Source organism: Schistocerca nitens, chromosome 1, assembly GCF_023898315.1.
Source record: "Schistocerca nitens isolate TAMUIC-IGC-003100 chromosome 1, iqSchNite1.1, whole genome shotgun sequence".
Classification (NCBI taxonomy): domain Eukaryota; kingdom Metazoa; phylum Arthropoda; class Insecta; order Orthoptera; family Acrididae; genus Schistocerca; species Schistocerca nitens.
The window spans coordinates 251214077-251226706 of record NC_064614.1 but is presented as its reverse complement, the minus strand read 5'-3'; the positions used below and the strand labels follow the sequence as shown (position 1 = coordinate 251226706).

General features: G+C 43.4%; 1 protein-coding gene across 1 annotated transcript; it reads left to right on the top strand.

The window, feature by feature from the left end:
• Positions 1–11173: 11173 nt before the first annotated feature.
• LOC126241424 (uncharacterized) lies at positions 11174–11740 on the top strand. The gene has a single exon (XM_049948008.1). It carries the CDS (start codon positions 11174–11176, stop codon positions 11738–11740), a length of 567 nt encoding a protein of 188 aa, XP_049803965.1.
• Positions 11741–12630: the final 890 nt, after the last annotated feature.

Here is a 12630-nt window from a genome sequence, read left to right as displayed (position 1 = left end):
GAAACATTTATTTACACTAAAGCTAGTATAAAGGAGAGAAGCTTAAATACTTGGTTTCCCATTTTATTTCTATATATACGAGGGACATCTGAAAAGTTCGTGCAAAGTCCGAGAGATGGCACCACCGGCCTGAATCGAGCTCATGTTTAGTTTTGGAAAGAACACACACCAAGTGTCAGACATATCGGTCTATTTCTTTTTGTTTGGCATGCGTGTGAATCAAGGAAGTCGATTGATTGTCAAAAAATGGACGAAAAAGAATTTCGTGTGGTGATTAAACATTACTTTATGAAAGGCAAAACGCCTCAGGAGACTAATGAGAAGTTTGATAAACATTACGGTGACTTTGTACCTTCGACTAGAATGGCTTATAAGTGGTTTCAAAATTTAGGAGTATCCATATGGGCACAAGTGATGCTGAACGTTCTGGACGATCTGTGCAGGTTAAGACTCCAGAAATCATTGATAAAATCCGTGATATATTGATGGATGACAGAAGAGTGAAGGTGCGTGAGATTGCTAGTGCTGTGGGCATCTCGAATGAATGGGTACGTAATATTTTGCATAAAAATTTGGACATGAGAAAGCTATCCGCAAGATGGGTTCCGTGATTGCTCACGCTTGATCAAAAACGGAATTCTGTGTAGTGTTGCAAGGATGGTTTGCAGCTGTTCAGGAAGAATCCGCAGGACTTGAAGCGTCGTTTCGTCACTGTGGATGAAACATGGATACATTACTATACTCCTGAGACCAAACAACAATCTAAACAATGGGTTACCATGGGAGAATCTGCACTAAAAGGCGAAGTCCATTCCTTCAGCCGGAAAGGTTATGGCGACTGTCTTTTGGGATTCACAAGGGTATAATCATCATCGAGTATCTGGAAATTGGTAAAACTATTATAGATGAATATTATTCATCGTTATTGATTGGACCGTTTGAAAACCGAGCTGCAAGAAAAACGTCGGCGATTGGCCCGCAAAAAAGAAAAAAGTCCATTACGACAATGCACCAGCACATCCTCAGCAGTTGTGGTCGCAAAATTAATGGAAATATGATTTCAACTCGTTTCACATCCCCCATATTCTCCAGACTTTGCTCCCTCGGACTACTATTTGTTTCCAAATTTGAAGAAATGGCTGGCAGGAAAAAAAGATTTTATTCAAACGAGGTGGTGATTTCAGCAACTAATAGCTATTTTGCAGACTTGGACAATTGCTATTATTGTGAAGGGATCAACAAATTAGAACAGCATTGGACGAAGTGTATAAGTCTAAAAGGAGACTATGTCGAAAAATAAAAGAGGTTTACCCCAAACATGTAAGTAGTTTTTAGTTTTGCACGGACTTTTTAAATCCCCTCGTACTTATTATTCTTTTGTACACTTTTTCTATTTCGTTTCTGTTTGGTTTCATCATAATTTAAGACACACAATATTCACATTTTTCCGTTCTGATTATACTATGTGTCATATTTGCTTTTCTTTCACTAAATCACTGATTTCTGTTCTATTTACAATATATACATGGGGAACAGGGACTAGCAGCAGCAGGTGAAAAAATACACACACATACACACACAAACATATATGCAATATTTACAAGCACCCATTGAGTGCACACATATATTTGGCACATATAAAAAAAATTGAAATGATCGTATGGCATTGTTGGCTGGGAGGTCCCACGTGGGGGAATTCGGCCGCTGTATTGCAAGTCCTTTTTAGTGGACGCCACTTTGGCGACTTGCAGGTCAATGATGATGAAAATGATGATGAAGGACACACAATACCCAGGGAATCGAACCCAGGCCGCCTGTGTGGTATGCAGAAATGCTACCACTACGCTATGGAGGTGGACTAGCACATATAATATACAGTATATAGACACATAGTGTGTAATGACACATTCTTACTCAGGCACACACAACTATGAAGAAACGTTTCATCAAACTATTCTGCACACATTTGCATATACACAAAACTATTTACAAATAAATACACAGCCACATCAGCCACATACTCAATCACTGCAATGAATAGTGTGAGTAAGGGAGGATCCCAGTCACATCACCACAGATGAACCATGTGTTGTCATGATGGGACAGCCCTACTTTCAAGTGCAGTGCAGTATATGCCTCATGGGCTCTTGATCAAGAGATTACCTGGTGTACCATGCATAGAGGTTCATTAATGCCATCGTGGAGGCACCTCTTGTAATATTCAAACATGAGAGACTTTGAGGCCGGATGAAGCACACCCTTAGCCTACATCTATATGGTATGTGTACGTCTCAGTAATAGTAGTAGTAGTAGTAGTCGTAGTAGCTTTATTGATCTGTAGATCGTTTTTTACGAGGATATAGGACATGCCAAAGTATTTACAAGTTCAGACCAATTTAAAATAAGCTAATTCGTATACACATACATTTACAGACTTCTAGTTAGGGACAATCATTAGATTTACTCCTGGCATAAAATACTTTTTTTTTACAAATAACTTATTAACTAAGGTAATATCACCCTGTTCACTCATGTCTCACTATCAGTCACTGCACACACTACACACACATTGTTTCATAACCCTTCACTCATTAAACACACAAACACACACACACACACACTGGTGATCTCTGGATCATTTTCCGTACTGCAACTCCCCATTTGCTATCCTGATAAACTGAGTCAGCATACCTCTATAATGAGTGAGGTGTTGAGTTCAGAAAGAGGAAGAGGTGTTAGTATTGTGCTATGTATAGCTTGGGGGTAAGTTTTTCTAGAAAAGGAAAAAAGAAGGAAAAAACATAGTGTGAAGGTGTTATGGGGAATGTTGGAGGTTTTATAATCATTATTAATATTATTTATTTGTATAATATTTTTTTTTACCAAACTGCTACTCTGTTTTATCTAAGTAATTCTTCAATGTATAAAATGTATTGCATAACAGGTACTTTTTAGCTGCCTTTCTAAATAATTTATTGTTGCAATTTCTTTAATCTCTTTTGGTAATTTATTGTACAGTTTTATTCCTTGGTAGCAAATGCTGTTTTGTGTTTTATGTTTATTTTTTAGATCTTAGATCTGAGCCCTACAAACTTCACAATCTGCAAACATTCACTTCGTCTTTCATCAGGCTGATAACCTTTTCGCTTTGAGGTATTACTCCAAAAGGATTATTGGTTGCATATCCAGACATGTCGAATTTTTCGTGAGGTACCTGATTACTTGATATGGGTCACAGTCTTTCATGCAGTAGGTGAAACCATTTGTATATATATAAAGTAACTTCAGGGTAGCTAAACTATGCTTAGCAAATTTATATTCAAAGCAGTACACGTAAAGTTTGGAGAGGTCCAGAACACATATGCCAATACAGACAGTGGTCTGCAGCTCGTGGTCTCGCCGTCGCGTTCTCGTTTCTCGAGCATGGGGTCCCGGGTTCAATTCGCGGCTGGGTTAGGGATTTTCACCTGCCTCGAGATGACAGGTGTTTATGTTGTCCTCAATATTTCATCATCATTCATGGAAGTGGCGAGATTGGACTGAGCAAAGGTTGGGAATTTGTAAGGACGCTGATAACCGCGCAGTTGAGCGCCCCACAAACCAAACACATCATCATAATCACAGTGACTAATCCTTCATAGAAAATAATGGCTCATTTGAAATTTGGCCTGGTGATGGAATCTCTTGCGCCATAACACCCATCCTATTGGTAAAATAAATGAATTTCACAGTATTCTTTAAAATTTATCATGGTTTCTCCGAAAACTGTAGGCTTCTTTAACTTCCAAATGTCTTTTTCAAAGTCACATGTCATGAGAGCCTCTTCGCTGCTTAAATCAATGTACTCCTTAAAACAGGCGTGTAAGTCAAAGAAGATTCTGCTGGTGATACTAACAAGTTCCATCCTCAACCTGAGACATTTCTGGAGGTTTCTGTAGTGGACAATATAACGTTTGTTTGTTCCCCAGTCTTGTCAACAGCTTTGGGATGGAACCATTTCACGGGACTAAGCACTCTGGACATAGCGGAAAGTCGCTGTGCTCATTGTGCAAATGAGAGGGATATTCCAGCTCTACCTTCAGGTCATATCCCTCACTGGCATCCTCAGCCATATGTTTAATCTCTTCCTTCAAATGGGCGATTTTCTTCTCATACAGCCATTTTGACCCTCTAAATACTAGACTTTGTTGCATGGCTCACCTGTAGAAATTGTTTACATCCAAGTAAAGGATGTAGCTTAAATCATAAGACAGTTTGTACTCCTTATTCAACATGGTGTACCAGTGTCTGCACTGGCAAACCCCCCATTAATCCCACATTCTAAGAAGAGCACCCTTCAACATCAGTCAACAGTTCAGTGTTGACATATTGTCTTCCTTAACACTGCATCCCGCAAAAGCCCAGGCAAGGTGAAATAGAATGCAAGATCGAGAATGTATGTGGCCAAGCAAACATTTAGGAACTTCAAGAAGATGTCCGCAAGCAGGTGTCCGTCAGTGTACATGTATAGTCTGGAATACCTGCATAGATTACTGATACTGAACTCCTGTCAAATATTCACCACATGCTCATACTCTACATACGTTATGGCAGTGCCTGTTAATTTACTGGAGAAAGTGGCTATGTCAGATAGTGTGGTTTTGTGGAGTCTCTTCATCAAATCCAAGTATTCGTATGGATAGATCCCATCTTAGTCACAAATGGTTCAAATGGCTCTAAGTACTGTGGGACCTAACATCTGAGGTCATCAGTCCCCTATACTTAGAACTACTTTAAACCTAACTAACCTAAGGACATCTCACACGTCCATGCCTGAGGCAGGATTCGAACCTGTGACCGTAGCAGCAGCGCAGTTCCAGACTGAAGCGCCTAGAGCCGCTCGTCCACAGCGGCCGGCTCTTAGTCACAACCTGAAACTTTGCACCATTGGGTTATGTGGCTCTTTTGATGTGCATATCATCCTGATGCATTGTTTCAAATAGTTTCGGAAGAGATGTGCCCTTGAAGTGAAGTTAATCCAGGAAGTGGAGCGTTATTCTTGCCATGATTCTCTTTGAAAACAAGATTTACTTCTCAAGGGTGTCTGGAAGACACTGACCTTATCACCCTTCAACCCAAAATCACCTTAGTGTTGAACTAGATGGTGGGCATCATACCCACTCAAATTGTGGAAAAAGATGGGCAGTGCCAAGGCAGTTGGTACTTCAAGTTGCATGCATTGTGAGCTGCACCATAGCATTTCCCCATTATATAACAGTAGTCTTTATGAGGAGCCCACAAATATGACAATCAACTACCTGCTCGTATAAAGCATCATTCTCCTTCAAGTTGCTCATGGGGACATTGTCATGACAAACATGATCAGCTTGCTACGCAAGTTTTTCAAGCTCAGCGAACAGCCATCTCACAGGATTATCCCTGACATAAGATTCGAATTTATTTTGGTTAGGGTGGTACAGACACACAACTTTATACGCAGCTGCATACAATACATGACATTTTGTGAAGGTAGGTTGCCTTCACAATGAGCCACAGGGGCTAGGAAATACTCGAATTCGGTATAAACAATGAAGGAACATCGCTCCTGGTGATCTTCGTTCTTAAACTTTAAGAACTTTATACGCTCAATAGGCATTTCCATACATAGCGGTTGCTGACTTGAGGAGAGTGAGGTGCCTTTAAAGATACTCTCTCCAGGTAAAACAGTTGAGACATGTCTTGTACAGTATTTTATACTCAACTGGGTGGAAAGTAGGCGGGACATTTTGATCAACTCGTAGTGTTTTAACACCCCACCTGTTGCTTGTCTAAATTTTCCGTGTGTTCGCCCCTGGCAAACAACTTACAGAGAAATCAGGAGTGGAAATGTACGCTAGAATGGATAACGCTAGATTTAAATGTCTCCCTGTCACCCCTAATTAATCTGCAGTAGTAGAGTTGACGATAAATCACACCTATTTTTAATTCCACACACGAACCATAACGAACACTTAGGGGGTTCAATGATATCAGACAATTACACAGAAATGAAATAAAGCAAAAGGGTGAATTCAGGATCAAATTACTGAAAGTAAAAGCTCTACTGAATCACAATAAATTTATTATCAACTTCGGACCAATGCTGAATAAACAAAACAAATCAACCATTTACACACTACCCTCCTAGCTGAGATTGGCAGTGAACTGTGTCAAAATCGGTACAAAACGCGATCTCTTATAAATTGGCAGACCGACTGACATCGACACAAAACGTAAAATAAGAAGAATCACCACATCACAAAGTATTGTGAAACCTCAGTGGAAACAGCAAATTGCACGTGATCCAGCTATTTAACGCTACTCCTAACACAGGCCGAAGCGGGAGCGATCTCACCGTAATTCTGCTGCTGTGGCTGCGGTCTCCGGCGGGTGACGGCGCGGCCGTGGAGTCCGGGTGCGACACCTCGGAAATTACACTCCTACAATACCTGGACAACACACTGCTGTCCGTAAACTTCTCAAACTGCGACAATCTTCCCATCAGCAAAGAGCTGACACAGCTATCGTCCTCTCAGAACGAAAGCCCAAGACGGAAGACCACTACAGAGTGTCGGACAAGATCGCTCATCGCCTCTGTTTTCCCCACAAAAACTTTACTGAGCCAATAACATCCCTAGAAACGCTCAAAATACCCAGTTTACCATGTACGGCCTGGGAATCGAACTACACTACTGGCCATTAAAAATGCTACACCAAAAAGAAATGCAGATGATAAACGGGTATTCGTTGGACAAATATATTATACTAGAACTGACATGTGATGACATTTTCACGCAATCTGGGTGCATAGATCCTGAGAAATCAGTACCCAGATAAACTACCTCTGGCCGTAATAACGGCCTTGGTACGCCTGGGCATTGAGTCAAACAGAGCTTGGATGGCGTGTACAGGTACAGCTGTCCATGCAGCTTCAACACGATACCACAGTTCATCAAGAGTAGTGACTGGCGTATTGTGAGGAGACAGTTGCTCGGCTACCATTGACCAGACGTTTTCAATTGGTGAGAGATCTGGAGAATGTGCTGGCCAGGGCAGCAATCGAACATTTTCTGTATCCAGAAAGGCCCGTACAGGACCTGCAGATGCGGTCGTGCATTATCCTGCTGAAATGTAGGGTTTCGCAGGGGTCGAATGAAGGGTAGTGCCACGGGTCGTAACACTTCTGAAATGTAACGTCCACTGTTCAAAGTGCCGTCAATGCGAACAAGAGGTGACCGAGGCGTGTGACCACTGGCACCCCATACCATCACGCCGGGTGATACGCCAGTATGGCGATGACGAATACACGCTTCCAATGTGCGTTCACCACGATGTCGGCAAACACGAATGCGACCATCATGATGCTGTAAACAGAACCTGGATTCATCCGAAAAAATGACGTTTTGCCATTCGTGCACCCAGGTTCGTCGTTGAGTACACCATCGCAGGCGCCCCTGTCTCTGATGCAGCGTCAAGGGTAACCGCAGCCACGGTCTCCGGGCGGATAGTCCATGCTGCTGCAAACGTCGTCGAACTCTTCGTGCAGATGGTTGTTGTCTTGCAAACGTCCCCATCTGTTGACTCAGGGATCGAGACGTGGCTGCACGATCCGTTACAGCCATGCGGATAAGATGCCTGTCATCTCGACTGCTAGTGATACGAGGCCGCTGGGATCCAGCACGGCGTTCCGTATTACCCTCCTGAACCCACCGATTCCATATTCTGCTAACAGTCATTGGACCTCGACCAACGCGAGCAGCAGTGTCGCGATACGATAAACCGCAATCGCAATAGGTTACAATCCGACCTTTATCAAAATCGGAAACGTGATGGTACGCATTTCTCCTCCTTACACAAGGCATCACAACAACGTTTCACCAGGCAACGCCGGTCAACTGCTGTTTGTGTATGAGAAATCGGTTGGAAACTTTCCTCATGTCAGCACGTTGTAGGTGATGCCACCGGCGCCAACCTTGTGGGAATGCTCTGAAAAGCTAATCATTTGCATATCACAGCATTCTCTTCCTGTCGGTTAAATTTCGCTTCTGTAGCACGTCATCTTCGTGGTGTAGCAATTTTAATGGCCAGTAGTGTATTTTCCACAATTCTTCCCTTTCTACCAAATTTAACGAGTAAACTCCGCCCAAGCAACCTGGGAAGATCCATAGCTGCGGGCAACAACAAATTTTCTGGAATTTTTTTCCTAAGCGACCACTTCAAATTTCTCTGCAAAATTTCCCGCTGGAACAGAGACTCCTGCTTTTGTAAACACTTGAGGCTACACACCTGGAGACGCGCGTGCTTGAGGGGCTAGCAGCCGCCGCTGACACGTGGCTGAGCGGACTGTAGGGCTTCCCAGCCCGTTCCTTTCATAGCGCCAGCTGCAGTCTCCGGTGCTGCAGCCTCCGGCCGCTGGCCGAGTGCTGTTCTCGGTGCCGCGGATACAATGCATTTACGCAAAATCAGATAGTTACAAAATAGCGTAATTCTCCCTGTATTACATAGCTAGCGTGCCGATGCGTTTCCACAGACATTTCATACACCGTAATCGAGAGTATAACTCCAACAAACAACAACTAATTATCCACAAAGCGATTGCGCCACTGTCAGGCGTTTTTATTGACCTAAAGTGCTCGCAAAGTGATTATAATCACGTTAAATAAACTCATGTAAGGGGCAAGACCGTTGCCACCTTACAGTGTTTCTCATCGGCCTTGGAGATTAAAAAGAAGTGTACAAGTTTGGGGTGTTCACTGGCTACTTTTAAAAGGTAGAGAGTCCAACTGCTTTATGCTTGACATCTTCTTCTACACAATGAGCTCATAGTCGTCTTCATCTTCTGGCTCATCAACTTCCAGGGTGTAAACATAAATTGAATAATCGGTGTTCCGCCTCTCAAATTTTGGAATGTCTTGGAGTTTTACGGGGAATTTGATGCCTCGGAAATTATAATGCCTGCAGACATTAGATGAGTGTTAACGTTTCAGATCACAAATATTTTTAGAGTTATTACCATCACTAGCCATAAGCAACCATGCAAAGCAAAATTTATCCATAAGATTCTGGATATTAATGTACGCATGTTTTAACAATATATCTTCAAAAATAGGGATTAAACTGGACCCCCCCCCTCTCCTTAAGTGGATCAAAGACATGCAAGTACAGATCGAGGTGGAGTACACAGCTGAGCTCCTTTCCAGACCCCTTTCCTGCATTCCTGAAAAACTGCCTAGTATGACGCTCTTGAAAAAAAAAGAAAAAAATGGCTCCAAGCAATAAGGGACTTAAAATGTGAGGTCATCAGTCCCCTAAGCTTAGAACTATTTAAACCTAACTAACCTAAGGACATCACACACGTCCATGCCCGAGGCAGGATTCGAACCTGCAACCGTAGCAGCAGCAGAGTTCCGAATAGAAGCGCCTAGAACCTCTCGGCCACAGGGGCTGGCAGTTTGACGCTATTGGTGAAAGTTCCAAACCACTCTGCAATCGACTCACACCTGAATATCATGCCATTTCTCCCCCAAATCTGGATGATGCTCTTCTCCTCAAACGAGCCGTCATCTTTGTCGGGTATATTTAATGGCAGTATACTGCTTTGTTGTATCTGGGGATCTCCCTTTCCAGAACTGCTTCACTCGCGTAAGGAAAGTGACAGGATCTTGGTAGCCTAAGTTCGAGTTGCCAGTGCAAGAAAGTGAGATTCTATATATGAAGATACTAACTGTTCTCGATAAGAACAGATACCATTGATGACCGTGCAGCTTCTCTAGAATAAATGATAATTAATTGTAACCTTCAGCTGCCGACAGGTGTTGTTGACATACCTTGATGGGGACAGCTAAAAATGTGTGCCCCAACCGAGACTCGAACCCAGGATCTCCTGCTTACGTGGCAGACGCTCTATCCATATGAGACACCGAGGACACAGATGAATAGCGCGACTGCAGGGACTTGTCCCTTGCAAGCTTTCCATGAGACTCACGTTTCCAACCGTCCACAATCTGCATACGTAATGTTCCTAATAGATACTTTGCCCATCCATTCATTACTCGCGCCCACTTAAGTTGATGATTCCCGTAAGAGTTCGGGCAACCTGCGCGCACTTGCACAGACGAAGGTCAATGGCCAGTTGGAAATGTGGGTCTCACGGGGAAGCGTCTGCTATGTAAGCAGGAAATCCCGGGTTCAAGTCCCAGTCAGGGCACACATTTTCAGCTGTCGCCATCAAGGTATGTCTACAACACCTGTTGGCAGCTGAGGGTTTCAATTAATTATCATTTATTCTAGAGAAGCTGCACGGTCATGAATGGCATCTGTTCTTTCGAGAACAGTTATTATTTTCATATATAGTTAAATGGCTACCCGGCCATTGACCTCCGTCTGTGCGAGTGCGCACAGGTTGCTCGAACTCTTACGGGAATCGTCAACTAAAGTGGGCGCGAGTAACGAGTGGATGGCAAAGTATCTATCAGGAAGCCGGCCGAAGTGGCGGAGCGGTTCTAGGCGCTTCAGACTGGAACCGAGCGACCGCTACAGTCGCAGGTTCGAATCCTGCCTCGGGCATGGATGTGTATGATGTCCTTAGGTTAGTTAGGTTTAAGTAGTTCTAAGTTCTAGGGGACTGATGACCTCAGCTGTTAAGTCCCATGGTGCTCAGAGCAATTTGAACCATTCTATTAGGAACATTACGTATGTAGATTGTGGATGGTTGGACATGTAGGTCTCGTGGGAAGCGTGCAAGGGATAAGTCCCTGCAGTCGCGCTATTCGTCTCTGTCCTCGGTGGCTCAGATGGATAGAGCGTCTGCTATGTAAGTAGGAGATCCCGGGTTCGAGTCCCATTGGGGCACACATTTTCAGCTGTCCCCATCAAGGCATGTCAACAATACCTGTCGCAGCTGAGGGTTTCAATTAATTATCATTTAAGTGAGATTCTGTCCCCAAATGCGTTAGTGATCACTGAGTAGTCCATTGTGGCCACTGTACTTGGTGACGTGTAATAGCGTCAGTAGAGATGCTGCTGCTGCTAGACCCAACACAATGTCACAGTGACCTCCAGTGGCGCTTGTGAGATGGGGTAGGATATGGATAGAGGTGCCTAGACCTCTACAAATGTGCCTGAGTCATGCTGCTGTGCCCTGGACCAACCTGGGATGTCGACGGCCTCAGCTGCACTACAGATGTCAATGGGCCCGACTGCTGCTGGTGCTTTGCAGCTGGCTATGGATACATTATGGGCAGCAGTAATCCAGACTACTGTTGTGCAGCTGGCTACAGGTATGTCATTGGTGGTGGTGGACTGGATGGCTGTTGTTGCTGCAAGGCTGGCTTCAGGCACGTCACTGGTGGCAGCAGACTGGACTTCTGCTGCACAGTCAGATATGGGTACATCCAAGAACCAAGGTGCTGCTGCTGCTGCTTGGCTGGTCGCGGGTACATCCATTTGTTTGGCTGCTGCTGCATTGCCAGCTGAGAGTACATCCACAGAGGTGGCTGCGTTATCGTCATTATCATCATCATGGAATGCAGAGTGGGCTGCATCATCATGGGTGATGGTCATTGACCAGACTGTATTATCTTCATCCTCGTCATCATGGGCAGCATCATCATCATGGGCAGCAGAGCAGGCTGCTGCTGCACACTGCCGCAGGTCAGCTGCTGCTGGACATCCAAGTCAACCACACAGTATCACCTCCATATCACGTGAACAGACAGAATGAGGGGTAATATTAAGTATTATGCATGATAAAAAAAGCAAAGGTATAAGTATGTGTCAACAGCTTTTCGACTAACGTTAAAAATTAACCACTTCTGAATCAGTCAATGGAATCTTGTAGGCCGCTATCCCGAGCAGTAGTCAGTGTGTGCTTGACCTGAGCACTGAGTGCATCTAGAAACACACAAGGACACATCACGTTATTAATTCTTGCATGTAAATGTGTGTGTTAGTTTTGTTCAAAGAAGTAGCAGAAGAACTACTATTATTGATATATTCTCTCCTTGATAACTGGAGTCATGTCCCATGTACTAATTCTGGAGAAAGGGGATAGTAGATTATACCAGGATTCATTACTGGGTTCATCTCCCCCCCTCCCCAGCCCCCAAATTCACAATTTACTCGTTCGCCGTTACTTTTATATCTGATTGAATGCTGTACGAGTTTCGGATAAATTTCACGAAAAAAGATTACTTCTCCATGATAAATTCGTTGACTACCTTATGTAGACAGGTTGTTTAAATTGATTACCTTATCTTAATGTGATCTCAGAGTGCATCACATTAGTTGGGTTATATGACATGCCGGTAACCCTGAGCCAAGCAAAGGGAGCCCAGGACAAGCTGAACACAATCTGTTTACGATCCATTATGGACAAATCAAAGGGTCATACACTTTTGGGGAAAGCTCGTAGTTGTAGCAAGTATAAGTCTTGGTTTTCAGTTCATTTACAGAAAATTATATGTATATTTGTGTTGGCATTACTTGCATGAGGTGACTGGAAGTAAACTATAATCTGTCAAACCAATATTAATAGTTTTCTCTTATAATTTGCGTATGTGTAAATTAACTACTCATCAAAGTGTTGGACTGTGTGGGAAGTGAAGATTTATT